General features: G+C 46.0%; 1 protein-coding gene across 2 annotated transcripts; it reads left to right on the top strand.

Moving 5' to 3' along the window:
- Positions 1-1,984: 1,984 nt before the first annotated feature.
- PARK7 (Parkinsonism associated deglycase) lies at positions 1,985-17,976 on the top strand. 2 transcript variants are annotated; one of them, XM_072819805.1, is made up of 7 exons: positions 1,985-2,139; positions 3,093-3,205; positions 4,582-4,683; positions 6,606-6,665; positions 7,476-7,545; positions 10,950-11,036; positions 17,382-17,976. In XM_072819805.1, the coding sequence occupies exons 2-7, from the start codon at positions 3,116-3,118 to the stop codon at positions 17,540-17,542; spliced, it is 570 nt and encodes a 189-aa protein (XP_072675906.1). In that variant the 5' UTR covers positions 1,985-2,139; positions 3,093-3,115; the 3' UTR covers positions 17,543-17,976. The 2 variants fall into 2 exon arrangements, with proteins under 2 accessions (XP_072675906.1, XP_072675905.1); XM_072819804.1 differs by having other exon boundaries at positions 2,011-2,165.
- The last annotated feature ends 1,517 nt before the right edge of the window (positions 17,977-19,493 follow it).

Raw genomic sequence — 19,493 nt, 5'->3', positions numbered from 1 at the left:
GAGATGAAGATATTCCAGAACTCCCAAAATGTTTTCTTAAAATGCCAAATGATTATTTAAAGACACTTAAAAATTTTGCACAATGCAGTGTTGTAATTTGTAAAAATCTGTTTGCAAATCTTAAAGTTAAAGCCACTCTCAACACCATTGTAAGGATCTTATGAAATAACATTAAAGTGCTTTTAAGTTATTTCTTGAAAATAAGGGCGTCTTTAATATCTAAACTGAAACTTCAAAAACATTGACATACTTTAAAATACTGTTCAGCTTCACATATTACTGGCGAGAGTGATAAGTGACTCAAGTGGTATGGAGCTGCTCCAGTGCATTTACCACTTCTGGGAATTTACCCTCCAGTTATACCTACACAAGTAGGGCGTATGAATAAGGGTATGCAATGCAGTGCTGTCCACACAAAAGAAAAAAAAAAGTGACCACAGGGGGGCCTGGGTGGCTCAGTCCGTTAAGCATCTGACATGATTTCAGCTCAGAGTCAAGAGTTCAAACTAAGGGTTGGGCTCCATGCTGGGTGTGGAGCCTACTTCAAAAAAAAAAAAAAAAGGGGCTGGAAATAACCTAAGTATTATCTGCAGGGCACCGATAAAATAAACTACGGGACATGTCACAATGGCATATTATCTGTCTGAGAAAAAGAAAAAAAAGGAAGTTCCTTTTTATAAGGAAAGATCTCCAACATTCACTTAAGGTGGCAGCAGAGAGAGAAGGACGGAACACTGCATATAGTCTGCTACATTTCTATACAAAAGATGTAAAACAAAGTATTTGCTGGTGCTTGCGTGAGGAAATCCTGGAAAGATGCTCCGGAAACGACTATAAAGTTACCCGCAGGGAGTCAGGGAGCGGGGATTGTGGAAGAGAGTGGGGACAAGGATAGGAAGGAGTCCATCGGTTCAACGTTAACTTTCAGCACTTTGGTTTTTTGTTTGTTTGTTTTTGTTTTTTTAAGATTTATTTATTCCTGAAAGACACACACAGAGAGAGGCAGAGACACAGGCAGAGGGAGAAGCAGGCTCCATGCAGGGAGCCCGACGTGGGACTCGATCCCCGGCCTCCAGGATCAGGTCCTGGGCTGAAGGCGGCGCTGAACCGCTGAGCCGCCCGGGATGCCCGACTTTGGTTTTTGAAATGGGTAAAAGTATCAATATTCAATGCAAACTTTTAAGAACAAAGTGTGGGATTCTGACTTAAATGTCACCAAGTACTTATCAGGTCCGGGTGCTCAGCAGTGCTCTAAGCCTGTGGGTGCAGCAGCAGCAGCAGCGCTGGGATGTTAGGGAAAAAAACAACTTTGAGAAACCATCACACGGGCAATCACCGCACGCAAACCCGTGCTGGGAGCCGCGCAGGATCCCGAGGCCCGGGCGCCCACCGTGGGGACCCAGGATGGGGAAAACCTTGAAGTCCTAACAGGTCGGGGGGAAACGAGAAGGCGCTCCCGGATAGGGACGCCGAGAGTGCGGGAGAAGCGTGAAGGTGCAACTCCACGGAAACGTCTGTTGGCAGCAAAGCGCCGCAGCTCCCGAGGGGACCGCGCGCGGGCAGGCTGCGGTCACAGGCGGGTTAACGCCCGTGGGCGCCAGCGGCGGGCCGGACCGCGCCGACGGGGGACGGGAGCGTTCGTGAGGCTGCGCGAACACGCGGGATTCTCGTGGTGCCGGGTGCACCAAATGGAAACATCCCCAGCTGTCCAGGGAGGATGCTAACCCACGTGGGTCCGGGAGGACGTGACGCACGTGAGCGAGCGCCACCAGCCTCCGCCGTGCGCAGCTGGGGAGGAGGCGGGGCCTGGGCGGCGTGCGTCTGCGCAGTACCGAGGGGGGCGTGGTTAGGGGAACGAACGAGCAGAAAGAGAAGCCGGGCAATGTGCGTCTGCGCAGTGCAGGGCCTGGGGACGAAGGGAGAACGAGGAGGGGTCTGCGCGACGGGCGTCTGCGCAGTACCGGGGGAGGGGCGGGGCCGAACCAGAAGCCGGGCGGCGTGCGTCTGCGCAGTGCGGCGCCGAGGGCTCGCGCTCGGGGGGCGTGCGTGCGTGCGTGCGTGCGTACACACGTACGTCCCCGTTTAGGCCGGTTTGGGTTCGGTAGTCTCCGGCGCGGAGTTGCTGCCGACGGGGCCGAGGTGCCGGGGCTGTGGGCAGAGGCGAGGTTCGGGTCGCTGCGGGGGGAGCTGCGGGCGGCGAGGGGGCCACGGGCAGCCCGGAGCGGGCTTCGGAAGGGGGCGCCGCAGGTCGCAGTCACGCCGCGCCTGCGGGCGGGCGGCCTCGGGCCCTCCGGGGTTGTGTGCATGGCGTCCCCCCAGTTTGTAACTCGTCAGGGCTCTGTTTGCTGACGGGGTTTCCTTAGCGTCTGTGTTGCGCGCACAGCGGACTCCCCAGAAAGAACAGGCTGCAAACTATTGGAGCCCCGCTTGGCAGCTGCCGTTTACCGAAGAGCCAAGAGCAATGAGGGTCCCGTTGCGTTGAGTTTACTGGGGGAATTCCCACCTTTCGACATCCTTTAAAAAAATATATATGGTGAAATATTTAACACTGTTAACTTTCCAGAGGGTTTTGTGCAGTTATTGGAACTTCAAAGAAAATCCCCTCCAAAAATCGCAGACTGTGTGTAGCTTTTTGCCCATGAAATTTAAGTTTGGACGTTTCTCTGAAAATAGTGCTTCCGAGAATAAGGCTTATCTCCCCGCATCGTGTGAAATGCAAGACCCACGTGTGTGTGTTTTAGAAAGTACTGGTTGCAGTAAGTTTTGTATATTGAGTTAAAACAAAACAAAATAAAAAACATGGTCAGAGAAAATCCAAACGGTACTGACACGTGTTAGCAACCCTGCTGTGTTTTCATCTCAAAAATAACAGCAGTTGAAATTCTGTGTAAACCACTGTTAACCTTAAAATGCTTTTTTTCACGTACTGTTTTGTCTCTCAGGATCTTTTCCTTAGGAGGCACTTGGTTACTTTGCTTAAAAATGTTCCTGAACTTGAGATTTTTTTTAAACTTGAGGTTTTTGACTATCTTAGGGTTGCCATGCAAGTGTTTTGAAAATCTTTTTTTTTTTTTTTTCTTCTCCCAATTAAGTCTTTTAAAAATACAACATAAAAATGGCTTCGAAAAGAGCTCTGGTCATCCTGGCCAAAGGAGCAGAGGAGATGGAGACAGTCATTCCTGTAGATGTCATGAGACGAGCTGGAGTAAGTCCTCCCAACATTTTCCCCCTTCTCAAACATTTTTGGGTTTTGAAGGCATTTTTAATAATATTCAGTGTACTTTATAAAATATTTCAAACACAAAAATGCAGAGACTATATAACAATAAATGCCTGTCTATTGTCCGCATTTAATACTTGTTAACATTTTGCCAAATTTCTTGTAAATATTCCTCTTCTTGAGGAACAGATGCTTTAAAAAGAAATAAAGCATTGCACAGCCCTCTTTGTAAATTTCCTGGATACTATTCCCCTTCAACGGCAGGGATAACTCTGTTCTCTCATTAATGTGTATCCATCCCATGGATGTCTTCAGAGTAGTGTTACACTACAATTACATTTTACAGTTACAGTTACATCTATTTCTCTCTCTCTCTCTCTCTATATATAATATATATATATAATATGTACATATATATCCCTAGTGAACACGAGTAGTATTGACTGATGCTAGATGATGCTCATCTAAGCATCTGAACTTGCTTAAGTCCTATAACAACCTTATGAGTTATTGACCGTCCTCGTTGTACAGTTGAAGAAACTAAGGCACAGGGACACTACATGAAGTGTCCATGTTGTTGTCTTAGTGAGGAGAAGAGCCAGTACTTAGACCCCAGCAGTCTGGCCCCAGAGTCTGTTAGCCCTTCATCTCTCTGGTTCTCGTAAATGAAGACACCTCTAGATCTGGTTTTTTAATTTAAAATTGCTGCTTATTGTTACGTTGCATGAATATGCTGCTGTCTCTCCATTCTTTTGTTAGGGTGTTTCAGGACATTGCAATACTCTAATATTCTTGTACAGGTTTCCTTATGCAAATGTGTGGGAGGTTTTCCTGGTTTTTATGCCCAAAAATGGAATTGCTTGGCCAAAGGACAGCCCATAGTTAGCATTACCAGATTTTGTCCAGTGACTCCCCAGAGTACCAGCGTGTGGGCCCACCAGCAGTGTAGGACAATCCCCATTTTTCCAGGACTAGCTCTTGGTTTTATTAACTTTTTGCAAGCTAAAGTAGTATTTCATTGTTCTAACTTGTCTTTCTATTTTAAGGAAATACCATGAGATTTAAATAGCAACAGTAACTTTGCAAGATGGATTATTAGCAGGATGTTGGCCCAAACCAGAAAGCTTGTGGGAGAAAGGACACTAACCAGGCAGGGGACCAGGATAGTATCTGTAAATCAGGACTGTCCCAGACAAACTGGGACAGACCTAGTTATTAAATATATTTAGCTAACTTAGTAGCATAAAGTCAGCATGGTTTCATTGCAGTATTTCCTGCCAAGTTATTTTAAAACAGCAGTTGTGAAAATGTTACTCTAAATTTATGTTTCAATGTTAAATGTGATGACGTCTTTCTCTTAGATTAAAGTCACCGTTGCGGGTCTGGCTGGGAAAGACCCAGTACAGTGTAGCCGAGACGTCATCATTTGTCCTGATGCCAGTCTGGAAGATGCAAAAAAAGAGGTTTGTTCTCCATACATGGAATTATTCCTTCCTATGGCTTCTCTATCAGGTTCTTGAAATGTCTTTTGATTATATTTCAGGCTGTTAGCACAGACTTATTTTAAGGAAGTTACTTTCCTTGGATGTCTTCCCCACTATAATAAGCCCAGGGAAGTCAAGGACTCTGTATTCAAGGAAGCTGGCAGTTCCTGCTGCCTGTGCTTGGTGGTGGGACACTTTCATCAGTGTTCATCTGGCCTCAAAGGCCCTTTTGCCTCCTGTTATAACTTCATTACCTGATACAAGGAACCAACTGCCACATTTCCTGTTTCTTTATTTGAAAGCTGCTTTTTACCTTTCCATTTTCAGTGATATAGACATAGCTGTGTGATTTATTTTACATGGAACAGCTTGTAGTTGATTAGTGGTGGGATGAAAGGAGGAGTAAGAATTCTAGTTAAATTATGCTACTTTTTCTTTATCTTGACCATTACCTTTGATGGCAACTAACACTTGGGACTCCATCAAGAGCTGAGGTCCCTTCTTCAGGAGCGAGCCCACCCAAACGTGCGTAGGCACTTTTGCACACCCTTTCATGTAGTTCACTGCTTAATGGCCATTGTGATAGTGGGTGTGACTTGTATGCTCTGGGAGTGTCAACATGACAGGAAAACAGGCAGAGCCAGCTCATGGATGCAGATCCATTTGTGCCATGTGAAGGAGCCCAGAGCATGATTCCTATGCTCGCTGTCCTCAAATGCACAGAGAAAAGTTTATTCCTATCTAATAAATTCATGTTATTTCAGTGCCAGATTGTGGAGTATAGGAGTATTGGTATTTACATACAAATTATTGAACCATTCTAAATAGCATGTTAAAAGTGGCTGAGTAGAAGAAAATATTCCCTCTTTGTTCTTTTTCATCTTGTGGTGTCTGGGTATTTTAGAACAGTGGTTACGTTTTGTGTCTGTTTATTCAGATTCTAAAAGGAGTGAAAGAAATTCTGCACTTCACACTTTCTGTGTAGTTTGTAGTTTTGCTTGGTTTTAAAACGACAGGAGGATGTTCATTGTCTTTAAGAGTAATTCTAAGCAGTATGTGTTGCCCTAAGTGTGTACTAAATTTTCACTTTGTGATCTGCTAAATAACTAAATTTTAAAAAATCTTTTTTCACATCTTAAAATATTGTTAAACCAATTTCCATTTCATAATTTCAGCAAGTTTGGCCTCAGTAGGTTTCTGGGGGTGTTGGGTGTTTAGGACAATAAAATACTGCCATCATCTTCTCCCCTAAGTCCTACTTCTCAAAGAGGTAAAAACTTGTCTGTGCCTTTCACTTAAAATTTGTTTTTCTTTTAATTCTTTCTAAGATTGTGTGCATTCTTGTTGAAAAAATAACTCCTATACACTGTAGACCTACAGAAAGTCCAAATGTTAAATGTTCCTTTCTTATGTCCCCTCGCCACCATCCTGTCCTGTACCATACCCTATTAGAACCTGGCTGCCTTTTGTCTGTGAGTATCTATAGACTGTACACATGTATGTCAGGGACATATACACACAACTGCCAACTGCATACTTTTTTTTTTTTTTTTTAAGTAAGCTCTAGACTCAACATGGGACCTGAACTCACAGCCCCTGACATTGAGTCACATGCTCCCCCGACTGAGCCAGCCACATGCCCCTTTTTTTCTTTTTAGAAGAGTGAGATCATGCTACACCTGTAATTCTGCAACATGGACATCCTTTCACATTACCATATTCTGATTTTTTTGCTAGTTACAACATTGTGTTGTAGAGATATACTTTGATTTATTTAATTGCTCTTCTGTTAACAGTTCTTTGCTCTGACCCACATTTAGGACTGTCACTATAGTGCACCTTTCAAATGAAATGTTTTCACTCTTTTTTTTTTTTTTTTTTTTTTTTGGTCTTAACTACAGGGACCTTATGACGTAGTGATTCTGCCGGGAGGTAATCTGGGTGCACAGAATTTATGTGAGGTAAAGACCATATAAAGGAAGTATTTCAGTATCTGCCTGTGTTATGTTGGTTTTGTTACTAAAATATTTCGGGAAGGAGGCTGGGAATAAACTAAGAGCAGGTGAAACAAAATGGTGTTCTAGCTTAAAAACATCTCTAGTGATATTTACTACACAAGTAAGTGGAATTGGTGGAACTATTATTTATGAATATATTCTGTGAATCTAATTTTGTGTTTCATGAAGGTTTAAGAGTAGAAAGCTAAAAGACCCTGGGGCTGGGGGCAGGGAGCTGCAGGGGACTGAAACTGCCAGCAGAGGTGAAAAATGGCATCAGAAGAGGCCACTGCTTCTTCATTGAAGTCTTCTGTGAGGGGTCTGCCTGCAGGAATAGCGGGAAAGGAAGAAGGGGCACGGCCAATAGATGTTTACAAAGCAGGTTTAGTCAGATACCTGGCACTCTGCCGGACCTTGTTCCTTGCTCTGCCATCTGAAAACACCACGCACCCTTCTCCTCCTTTCTCCCAGGATCATAAGATGGCAAGGGTCAGTTTGCCCCAGGGAAGTTGCTTTTCTCATCTCGTCTTTAAAAATATTAAAAAAAAAAAAAATTTAAAAAAACTATGCCTTTCTCTTGCAATAAATGCCTTGATCAGGTTTAATGATGTAGAAAGAGTATGAATTTGCTAATTTTTCTATTAATGAATTAGAAATATTGTCAGAAAACAGACTGAAGGTCTTGCAGTTTAAATTAAAAGCAGATCCTCCTAAGCTTTCCAGCTGGAGATTGGCTTCATGATAACTTGATGTGTTTGGGGTTTCTTTGAATAGTCTGCTGCCGTGAAGGAGATACTGAAGGAACAAGAAAACAGAAAGGGCCTCATAGCCGCCATCTGTGCAGGTAATGGGCAGAACTGTCCTGGATAAAATGTGCTGTTGGTTTTCTTCAAAAAAAAAAAAAAAAATGTGATGGGGTAGTCTCGAATTAGAAGGTTTTGTTCCAAATACCTCTTTCCCTTCAAAGCATGAAGGGTATCCGTCTTGGCATGTTTCATTTGGGTAGCATGAAGTTGGTGTCATTTCAGAAACGAGTACAGTTCTGTTTTCTGCCTCTGTGTGCTTTTGGTCTATGTTCCGTGAAACTTAATGTTTTCCATGTTTGGTTGACCTCTGAGGAAAATAATGCCCTCTGGAATTCAGTAAACAGCTTGTTCCAGCAAATCTCTGTGCCAGAAAGTGTATCTGCCAGCAGCCAGTCAGCAAGAATCGGTCAGACATAAACATAACAGCTCTGTCCTGTTCTTGCCCTACGGATTCAGAGGCCTCGGGTGCTTTCCATCTGATCCTTAGTGTTAAGTGTTAGATTTTAGGCACCGTGATATCTGTCACGTAATTTAGAAGAAGGTTGTTGGTGCTTCAGAGATGTCCCCACATCTTTTAAACTTAGTAATGATTTGATTTCTGATACCGTTGTAAAATTAAGTCTTAATGCTCCAGCATTGTGATATTCTGCAATCTTGCATTTTTTCCAGAGTGTAATTTTAGCCAGTGCCTAGGTCTTTATGAAATGTTTGTCAAAACAACAAATAAAATGAATAAATGGATGGTTCGATCAAATGACATGATGTTTTGTTCAGTACAGTGGACTTGTTAAAGAAGTATAAGCCGGGGATCCTGGGGACTTTGCATTAATTACAGCAGAGATTCTCAGAGTTCTTTCAAAGGTATCATAAGGTGAAAGCAGGTACTAAGACAAGACATTCTTTGCCCTCTCATTCTCACAGGAGTGACCTGGCAGTGGGATGCTGCCATCATTTGGGTGTGGCATGTATGCTCAAGTATTGTTGTAAAAATCTCCGTTTTGATTTCTAACACGGCAGTTGCTGATAGCTGTAACCCACATAAGAGCTCAGGGGTCCTAAGACCTGGATGTTTGAGGACCTTAGAGTGACTGTACTGGCAGGCCCGGTCCTTGGGTTCCAGCCAGCACTGGCCTCTTGACCTACCCTCAGGGCACAGGGCTTTCTGGCTGAAGGACACTGCAGTCACTGCAGCCCATGCAGCTCCATCCCTCTGGGTAGGAAGTTTTAGGTCCTGTTAGGTGTGTGAGGACTTAGTTTCATTGCCCCCAGCACCTGGCCACAGCCTCATCCTTAGTTTCCCTAGTGGAAGGAAGAAAGGAAGGGTTTGTGCTGGATTTGTTCCCTCATGCTCTGCTGAAAGTGAAAACCACATGTCAGTTGGTCCTTCTATGTCGCTAAGGGGGCAGAATTATTAGCTACATCTGGCTCACTGTTTTCATGCTCAAGCAGCTGGAAGGCCATGCTAAGGAGCTTAGACCTTATAATCGTTTAAATCGATGTTAGCCATAAACAGCACGCTAGCCTTCTGTTTGTGTTGAATATCCTGTACTGTCCTCTGGGTACAGCAAAAATAGGAGATGTGATGAAAAACGAGGCGATTCATAAGTGTTGCAGTTAGGGGCTGGGAGCTGCGTACTGAGCTGAAAAAGTGTTTGCTTAGCCCCTGATGTGGAGGGACTGAAACAGAGACTGGAAGGGAGACTGTCTTGATCAGAAAATAAAATGATACTCACTCTGGGTCAGGGAGGGAAAGGAGCCTGGAGGTGAGGGGCCCAGGAGTTGTCAGGTGCCTGGCTGGCTGAGCCCTGGGACCTGGAGGGCCTGGGCTGACTGCGTTGTGTTCTCTCCATAAATCACCGCGTGGTGGCGCTGTTGGCTTCAGTGTAGTGGCGGCCGAGAGGCTCCTGTCTGTGGTGCCCTCTGCTCTCACTCAGCTGGGTCCCTGCTGCAGACTCAGCAACATTTTCATCCGCCAGGGTCTCAAGTAATGGCAGGTAGATATCTCTTCTCGAATTCTCCAAATAGGATTTTTAAGCCCCAGAAGGAGTAATTATGGGCTTACCATGATGAGTAAGGCGTCACTAAAGTCCTACATTCAACCGAAACAGAAATTTATTAACGTTACTGTAGGCAGCAGTTTTATTTGCTGAAGGCAACGGCCTAAAAATTCCTAACTCACTACGATTGCTCTCTCTTCACTGAATGGTTGCTTCTCAAGATTCACTTTTAAATCCAAAATCATGTAGAGAATTATTTCTTATATTTTAAAATCTTACAAAGGAAGAATGAAGGGTAATTGATGAGTCCATTCAAATAAAAATTGAGTGATAATTATTCAGTTTTTACAGACTTAAAATTTGCTACCATGGCTGTCTGGTATGTGGGATAAAATTAAGATGGAGAGAGAGACATCAAATCTATTTGAGGCTTTTGATTTAGGAGATATAAATCGGGACTTGGCCTGATGTCAGGCGGAAGGCTCATGTAATTAAGTATTATTTGTTGATCTTCCTGTGAACAGCAGCTGTGATCTAGCCGGTAGGTATAGTCTACAACTCCTTTTTCCTTGGAACTGTGTTGATAAATGAAAGGTCAGTGAGAGCAGGTGTGTGCGTTGGCTGAAGCTAAAGCATACAGGCTTTGTCCTCGGGTCTTAGCCATGGCACCCTAACCCATTTTTCAAGGTCACATTGCTGTTCTGAAGCATATTTTTCTAGGTGTGACATGAGGCTTAGAGAAAAAAGTTAGAATAGTTACTTTTTTTAAGTTTTAAGGCATCATAACAAATATTCAGATATTTTCAAATATTTTTGGTTCTAGTCCTTATTTGTGGACCATTACTGATATTTGTGCATGGTCTTAAGTGGTTTTTAATAAAGAAATGCTAGTACCCTTACATCTCAGACTTCTAGACAGTTCACAGAGCTGGACAATGTCCTGTTCGTTGTGATAATCCTACCGCCTGGGATGTTTGGGTAGGTAAGTGGAGGGATGACTGCTAATCTTTCATTTTCAAGTAGAAAACCGTAGTCTGAGATAGCAATCAAATCCAGAAGTTCGGAGAGCACTGGCTGCCTTTCATGTGCGACTAGATCATTTGCTAAGAGGAAGGCCTTGGTGGCCTCCCCTCTGACCCCTGGGACCCTTGCCTGCAGTTCCTTGAGGGGGGCCACACTCTTGTTTATCTGGATGCTGCTTGGTAGGATTTATATTTAAATGGGTATTGTTGTGTTTTGAGTTTGTACGCTTTTGCCAGATGTGCCGAGCAGATGGCTTATTATAAACATATTTTACCTCATATGAAAAAGTGTTTAATTTCAAAATCATAAGTATATTTTAGGTAAAAAGCCTCCTGGTTTTGAGGAATACTTCTGCTGCTGCAATTTTTAAACCATTGGTTTTTTTGTATCCACACTGAAGTCTTTTTTATTAATCTTTTTAGGTCCTACAGCTCTTTTGGCTCATGAAATAGGTTTTGGAAGCAAAGTTACAACACACCCACTTGCTAAAGACAAAATGATGAATGGAAGTAAGTATATGCTTCTATTTTCAATATACAGAAAGACCTTCTCAGCTGCTATTTAGTATTGTTTCCCACCCAGGATAACCTTGTGTAGGGGGACTCTAGGAGTTCAGGTGTGGGGTGTTCCTTGCTTTCTTCTCAAGTGTTCCACCTAGAGAGGGAACAGGCAGTGGGACAGAGGTGGTGCGTGCCTGTCTCTGTTTGTGCCCTGATGGGGGTTCAGGGACTAAGTAAAGGCCAGCCAGAGACCCTATTGTCCTCAATGGGAATGATTATGAAATGCCAGGTTAACTAGGATTTTTTTTACTAAACACTGCCAGCAGCCTGAGGGTAAACTTTAAACCTCGACAGCAATTTCAGAAAATGCCCTTTTGCCCACAGTCCAAAGTAAAGTGAATATTACTCTCTTCATGGGTGGCAGGTTTGTTTCCTTGGGTGACAGGGTTTTGTTTTTATTGTTTTTTTTTTTTTTTTCCTTAGATTTATTTACTTTTAGAGAGTGTGAGTGGTGGGGAGGGGCAAAAGGAGGGGAACAAGCAGACTTCCCCGCTGAGCATGGAGCCCAATGGGGGGTTAGATCCCAGGACCCTGAGATTGTGACCTGAGCTGAAGCCAAGAGTCAGTTGCTCAACTGACTGAACCAGCCAGGCACCCTCTTGGATAACTTGTTTCTTTCATAAATACCAGCTAGACAGCTAATTTTTATTAATTTATCTTTATAAGTATAATTTTTATTCCAGGTAGAGTACAGATGGTATGGGTAGGGGGTGAAGTAAAAACATACATATGCCTTTTCTTACTTCCTCACCCCTTTTTTGCTTTTCAGAGGTAACTTTTGTTAGAAAGTTCTCTGTGTAACCCCAGGATTTTCTGTGCACATACTCTTTATCCTCTGCAGTTTAATATTTTTACTCAAATGAGATCTGCTAAATGTATTGTTCTGCAGCTTGCTTTTTAAACTTAAGATTGTATCTTTTTGGCAGGGGGGGGGTCATCTATTGAATATTTCTTTAAGTAGAGAGCAATGTATAATTCACAGCAAAGCAGTATAACTATCTGAATGTACAACTATGTACTGACTGATCCTCCCTCATAACAGCCAACGCTTCTCAGTGTGACATTCCGAACACCAACCAAATAGTGTCTTTTGTCAGACAGGTGGTGTTTTCCTCTGCCGTCTGTCCGTTGAGTGTCTGTAACAGAGGCAGAGGCCCAGGAACTTGCACAGAGAAAGAAAACTAACACTAGTGTGGGTCATTGCAAGAACATCTAAAATTTCCAGTTAGAAGCCAAAAGTGGTTCAGTTGGCATTTGGCCAGCAAGGAGACTGTGACTGGCTCCAGGTAAAACATCAGCCAGCCTTATTTCAGTGAATAAACAAAAAGACAAAACAGTAACATCAGCACTGCTTTGGAAACATCGGTGCCAGAGATACATTTTCTCCCCTCTTTCAGTCCTGCTGGAGGCTGGTTCTGAACTAAAACAACAAAGAGGGCCGTAGCATCTCTTACACTCTCTCTACAGCCACGTGAAGTTGTACGTTTTCACTGTAGTGCTTTTTCCTTCTAAGTAACAGACCTTGCTTTTTAGAGCAGTGTTAGGTTCACAGCAGAATTAAGCAGAAAATGCTGAGTTCCCACACATGCCCTGCCCACCCCCCCACAGTCTCCCTGCCTTCCTCTCCCATACCAGAGCAGTACCTGTGTTACAGTTCATGAACCTATCCTTACGCGTTGTCAGCTCCCCGAGTCCATCATTTACCTAAGTGTTCGTGCTAACTGTTGCACGTTCTGAATATTTTTTTTCCCAAGGATTTTATTTATTCATGAGAGACATAGACACAGAGTCATAGGCAGAGGGAGAAGCAGGCTCCATGCAGGAAGCCTGATGTGGGACTCAATCCCAGGTCTCCAGGAGCACACCCTGAGCCAAAGGCAGACACAACCACTGAACCACCTAGGTGCCCCAGATTGTGAATATTCTTAAATTTGATCCAAAGTAGTATTTTCTTAAAAGTCTCTAACTTTATTTTAGTTGTTAGAGAGATACTAAGTTGTCAATAAAACCATCTGTGTGAAAAGTTATTTTTTTAATTAAAAGGCCCTGGCTGCTGGGCATTTTTTAATGTAGAAATAGAATTTACTTGGAGCTAATAGGTTCTGGAGAGTCAGATTGGAATCAGGCTTCCTTTTTAGTAGTTACAACATTTGGGGGGAAGGGTCGAATAGTAGGCCACGTTCCTCCTTTATCTGAAGGTGGATCTGTTGTGTCTGTTTCCCTGTAATGCCTCAAGAACACTGAGGTTGATTAGGAATAGAGGAAGATTAGATTGTTAACTCTCAAGGTTTATAAAGTACATTCACAAGCATTATCTCCACTGGTGCCTAGCAAGGCAGGTATTGACTTCACAAATGAGGATACCGGCTCTGAGAGGCCAGGCGACTTGCCCAGAGTCAGGCTGGAACTCTGGCCCCGCCTCTGTCCCAGTGAGGCTCCCACACATGTTTAAGTTACGAGGTATTGAGTTCAGCCAGTAAATCCTACTGTGAGGGGAAAAAAAAATGTTTGAAACATCTGCCCCTTCAGAGCGCTCCGAGAAGTGGAGCTGTCGTCACCTCCTGGGTGTCTCCTCTGGTCCTCCTCCTTGTCCTCATCATGTACTTAGATCAGCGTGACATTTTTGCTCAGATAAGCAATTCAATCTGAAGGACAAGGTCTTCCTGTTTCTCAGTTCTTAAATGAAGAAATAGTGACTTTGATAATCTTTTCATTTCCTACCTGTCCATTGTTCTAGCAAGCATCTGAAGGCCCCATCCTGTAGCTGAGCAGTGAAGAGCTGCGTCCCCTGGGCCAGGCCCTGTGGGTGTGGCTCCTGGCTGTGGGCTGTCTCCTTCCCCCACCCAGCCTCGGTTTCTCACCTGTCCTCTAAGGATCCCAGTGGCCCCCCCCACATGGCACTGTTGACAGGCCCTGTGAGTTACTGTGTGTGTAATGCACACAGAATGTTGCCTGGCACGAGCCTGCACAGGGAAAGGGGGAGCTGGTCCATGCCCAGCTCTGGGCTGAGTACCCTGTTGTAATAACACTACCACTTGGTCCTGGTATCCATGTGACTGGACTCCCATAGCAGTCCTGGGAGGTTGGTATCCTCCTCATTTTACAGAAGAGGAAAGTGAGGCTCAAAGAGATCAGACACCTACTAAACATCAACCCTCAGAGTTGAACCAAGAGCTGCTGTGCTCAGAGGTCAGTGACTTCCTTAAGGGGCTAGATGGTAAATATTTCAGGCTCTCAGGGACTTCAGGTCTGTATAGCAAGTGCTCTGCTGTTGCAGAGCCACTGACCTGGTAGGTGCCCTGTGTGCCGGTAAAAGCAGCTGTTTGGTGCTGACCCCTCACGTCTAGGGTCCCCGGTTGGGTTTCTTTGAAGAGACTTCCCGGCTTTGGGGTGCTTGCTTAAAGTTAACAAGAAATTAATAACTAATGCTTTATGCCAGTGACTGTGGGGTGTAGGTATGCAGAGTTCCCCAGTCTGAATCAGCTGTGTGTATGCACGGGGCTGGTGGGCCTGGTGTGTGTGCGTTGTCTTTGTCTGTCCTTGCCACTAGGTGGAGGTAGTTGGTAAGTGTAGACCTTTTTGCTCTTCCTGGTTGAAATTTTGAACCGTGGAACCTTGAAATGTCTTTAACTAGTCTAAGCTGTGTTTGTAATATTTTGCCCACGAAGAGATTGTCCGGTGAGCCATTTAAAAATTGCCTCACACCGCGGCAGTCTGGGCAGTCCATCTCATAGCTCTGGGAGACTGGACCCAGCCGGTTTTATGGTTTAGCATCTAAAATGGTCTTGGCCCGGTTTAACCATCAGTAAATGACATTAGATTTTGCAAGCCTTTTCCCTTCAAACTAGAGGTCCTCTTCTCTACAGTAGTGTAACTAGTGTACATTTGTGAAGTGCTGTATTTGGGTTTTTCAGTGGGTGACTTGATCTCTGGTGAGGTTAGTAAGATAGCAGCTACTCTAGGTGTTTGTGATCACTGGGAAAGGGCGTGAACAGCAGAAGAGTGGTGTCTGTGTGGCGCTGCCACCCCCTCCATCACCTAGGACAGACAGCTAGAGTCATTCTCCCCACCTTCCCACGTTCAGTCCAGCGCTGAGCTGTGGGCATTTTGTCTCAGAGTTTTCGCAAACCTTCATTTCTTCCCTGTCACCACTGTCCATACCCAGGTCACCAGTAGCTCCTACTGTCTTCTTTGGTTCCTTCCAGTCCAGTCTCTGTGCAGGCCAGACCCAGAGGGGGCCTGCCCAGCAGGATGTGGAGTACAGAGTCACCTTTAGGTGCTGGAGAAAGTTGGCAGAGGCTTCTCCTGGGGACAGAACTGGCTATGTTCTGACGTAAACTTTGGAAAGGTGACATTTTTTATGGGCTGAGCAGGGAGTGGAAAGAAGGGCAGCTGGATCAGAGGGCTGGAACACGGAGATCCTGCATGAAGGCAGCAGATGCAGAGAGGAGAAGACAGGAATGTTCATAGGTTCGCCTGATACTTAGGGGCATCTCCGTGGTACTGTTAGTGTTCTAGGCCACAGGAGGCTGATGGAGGCCCAGCTTTTTCTTTTTTTTTTACTTTTATTTTTTTTTAAAGATTATTTATTTATTCATTAGAGACACAGAGACAGAGACACAGGCAGAGGGAGAAGCAGGCTCCTCACAAGGAGCTTGATGCAGACTCGATCCCCGGACCCCAGGATCACACCCTGAGCCAAAGGCAGATGCTCAACAGCTGAGCCACCCAGGTGTCCCAAGGCCCAGACTTTTAAAGAGCAGACAGCAAATGGGGACTATTTTCATATCGTGTCAGTGCTGCGAGGTACCTGAGGGACCTGATTGAGGGAGTGATCACATATGCTTCCTCTGAGGGGTGGTGGGAGGAGGTGAGAGCTTTCCAGGCAGTGGGAGCAGGGGGGCCAGGAAGTGCCAGGTGGGAGCCCAGTGGGAACAGGTTGGGGAAGGAGGGGGGCCAGGTCATGAGTTCAGGCCTAGTCAGTCCATGCACAGGGTGGGTTTGCTGACGACTTCTATAGAGGGTAAGGCATTGGGGAAGCTGATGCTGAGGAAGCCCAGCTTTGTGGCTGTGATTTGTCCAGATGTCACATCATTCACCGAATTCAAATATAGGAGAAGCACATTCTTGTTTTATGATATTTGTCTCCAAAAAGCCAGTTGGGGAACATGGAAGGGGGTGCCCAAGAAATGAATGGTTGCTCCCTCTGTGATCCGCCTCCTCCCCTCCCTGCGTGTCCTATGTAATTTTTAGAACATTGGTTGTTTTTGAGACAGCAGAGTGTGTGTGATACAGGCAGTCTGTACCAGGGATTCTGTGACAGGTAGTATGTATGACAGGCAGTCTGTGTGACAGGGAGTCTCTGTGATGGGTAGTTTGTGACACAGGGTCTGTATGGTAGGAAGTCTGCTTGGCAGGCATTTCTGTGACAGAGTCTGTATGACAGGAGTCTGTAACAGGCGGTCTGTGACAGTCTGCATGACAGAGTATGATAGAGAATCGGTGTGACAGGGAGTCTGTGTAACAGTTTATATAATAGGTAGTGTGTGACACGGAGTCTGTACAATAGGAAGTCTGCTTGGCAGGCATGTCCACTCTCCTACATGGAGTATGTGTGACACGGAGCCTGCTTGACAAGGGGAAAGGAAGGTGGGCCTCTCAGGAGGGAATAAATGGTTTTCAAGAAAGATGAAAGGGCCCTTGGGAGAACAGATGGGAGGTGTGATTGTTGGTGACAAAGCCTGTGTGTGGCGTGGACTTCTGGTCTCCTCTCCCAGGACATGAGTCCCTCCTCCCCAGTTGATGGACTCCTGAGGGGAGACAGCCAAGGAGGACCTGTCTTCAGGCAGTAGAGGGGGCTCCAGAGGAAGCCTCTCCCAACGAGTGCTGTTTTGCAAGGGCCTTCAGCTCAAAACATTTACTGCTTGGTGGCAAGACAGCACGTTCTGAGGTGGCAGGCGCTGCTTACCTGCCGGCATGCCAGTGTTCGGGCGGACCCCTGAGCATCTGTTGATGATAGAAACGTGAATAATCGGCCTTCACTCCTACTCACCCTCGCATGTACAAGGCCTTTCGCAACTGCTTTTAACCTGGGTGTCCTTATCTATTTCATTTCAACAGCTGTTTGTCCTCGCCTCCCTGCGGCAGGCGGCTGCTTCAGTCTCGGCACCTCCTTGCCAGAGCTCCAAGTGCCTCCCGAAGCTTCTCCTGTGGCTGGCGACAGGGTGGCTTTTGGTTTTTTGAAATTTATATGAGCCTGTTAGGATGTAACCCTTTTTTGTTCTTACTTTGAAGGTCATTACAGCTACTCTGAGAACCGTGTGGAGAAGGACGGCCTGATCCTCACGAGCCGTGGGCCTGGAACCAGCTTTGAGTTTGCGCTTGCAATTGTCGAGGCGTTGAGCGGCAAGGATGTGGCTGACCAAGTGAAGGCCCCGCTTGTTCTTAAAGATTAAAGCAGAAATCTTCGATGATGAAGTAGAGAAATGTGCCGTTTGTCATCCTTCTCATTGTGTTCACTTTAAGCAAAATGGGCAGTTCCCGCGCAGTCTGGCTGCGAAGTGGCAGCCTCACCGAGCTTCCCCACCTGCGCCCAGGTCCTCATGGTCCTGAGCCTTGATGGCAGAGTAAATGGCATTTAGCAAACTACTGGTTGTTACTCCATTTATCTCTCAATTCCTCCTTTTTGTGTGTGAAACCAAAATCACTGTCAGCGTCACTTGCAGCTGTTAAGTGTTGATACAGCGACTGAGATAAAAGAGCAGTGAACATGTTTGACATGGCAAGGAGGAAAAGCATAAAAGCAAAGATTTAAGAAGCTTGTGATTTTCCCCCCATTTGTTAATTGTATATTGTTAATGTGCTATTAAAAATACCAGTGAAGTTGTTAGTCGTAGTGGATTTTTGCGACCGCCTCCTTTTCCCGTTGTGGAAAGGGCCCTCGGAAGTGAAAACGTTTCGAGGTCTGTTTTCCCTTTTTCAGGGAACAGATTCCAGGGGCTGACGTGTGTGGCCTGGGCCCACCAGCCAGAGCCCCCTCTGTCCCTGTCCACAGGACCCTGGGGAGACGCGTCAGCTGGTGGGACTCCATCCTGGGCCCACTGGCAGCCATCCTGGGGTCACTGAGGAGAGCCTGCCCAGACACGCTGAGAACAGTACCTGACCTGGGAGCCAGCTGTAAGCCGAGCAAGAACGGCTCTTGGGTTGTTCACAGAAGCCATCAGATTCCCTTGGCTTTTCTGTTTCACAACGAGCTCCAAAGGGCTGGAGGGGGGAGGTTCAGGCTGCGGACCACGGAGCTGGTAAGTACAACTCTTACCTGAACAGCCTCTTCGGGAGATACCTTCTCTTCCTTCCTCTTTCTTCTACCCCTTCCCGCCTCTGGCAAAGAACAAATGACGGCAAGCTTTCTGGAAAGGCCAGCTGGTGACTATTTTAAACCTGTGGGCCATACAGTCTCTCACAACGACTCGATGGGCCTTGTAGCCCCAAAGCAGCAGACAAGACACGTTGGGCAATAATCCTGGTTGTGTTCCAACAAAATTTACAAAAGCAGGCAGCTGTGGGGATTTGGCCCTCAGGCCATGCTTTGCTGACCCCTGGCCTGGGAGGCAAGGCAGATAATTTTTTTTTAATGCAGACCTGTAACTTTATCATATGATAAACTATTGAAGCTATGGAGACTGCTAAGGGAGAGAGAACAGGAGAGACCGTTTTGAGAAGAAAGTAGGGTAAAGGAGGCAGTGGTGGGTTACTCTCTGCAGCTGGTTAGAAGAGGCCTCTCTGGAAAGGGCCCTCGGAAGCTCTGGAGACTTGGGTGTGAATGAGGCAGGTTTGGTAGCATTCCAGGAAGGAGAAGCCGGAAGTGCAAAGGGCCTGAGGCAGGAGCACAGGAGGTGTGGAGGGACAGCAAGGGGGCTGGTTGAGGGGGGAACTCGAGGAGGTGAAGTTGGGGAGGCAGCCAGAGCCAAGGCTTGGAACTGACTCAGAGCCATCAAGGAGGAACCCAGTCCTACTTGGCTCAAAGGCCCTGCTGAGAAGGGCTGCTGCGGGTCCCTGGGTGGGAGGCTTGAGGCATGGTGCAGAAGGCAGCAGTGGGGCGCCTGTGCACTCGCGGGGGAAGAGGCGTGTACCTGGGGCATGTGGCTGCATCTCCTACTTGAACACGGTCAAGTGGAGCCTCTGTGTCTGGAGCAGGAGGAGGTGGTTTGTGGTGGGCGGGGTGAATTTAGAGCAGTGTTGGACGAACTTGCGGTGTCTAGAAAATATACTTTGAGGGCAGCCGGGGTGGCTCAGCGGTTTAGCGCCACCTTCAGCCCAGGGCCTGATCTTGGGGATCTTGGGGACCTGGGATCGAGTCCCATGTCGGGCTCCCTGCATGGAGCCTGCTTCTCCCTCTGCCTCTGT

This window comes from Canis lupus, chromosome 3 (assembly GCF_048164855.1).
Source record: "Canis lupus baileyi chromosome 3, mCanLup2.hap1, whole genome shotgun sequence".
NCBI classification, from domain to species: Eukaryota; Metazoa; Chordata; class Mammalia; order Carnivora; family Canidae; genus Canis; species Canis lupus.
The sequence above is the reverse complement of the archived record's forward strand: the minus strand, read 5'-3'. Positions and strand labels throughout refer to the sequence as shown.

Bases quoted from the DNA above. Each gene is read 5' to 3' on its own strand.
- PARK7 (XM_072819805.1), top strand. From the start codon at position 3,116: ATGGCTTCGAAAAGAGCTCTGGTCATCCTGGCCAAAGGAGCAGAGGAG. The intron at 6,666-7,475 runs GTAAAGACCATA...TTCTTTGAATAG, and splicing joins GTGCACAGAATTTATGTGAG to TCTGCTGCCGTGAAGGAGAT. The intron at 7,546-10,949 runs GTAATGGGCAGA...TAATCTTTTTAG, and splicing joins CATAGCCGCCATCTGTGCAG to GTCCTACAGCTCTTTTGGCT.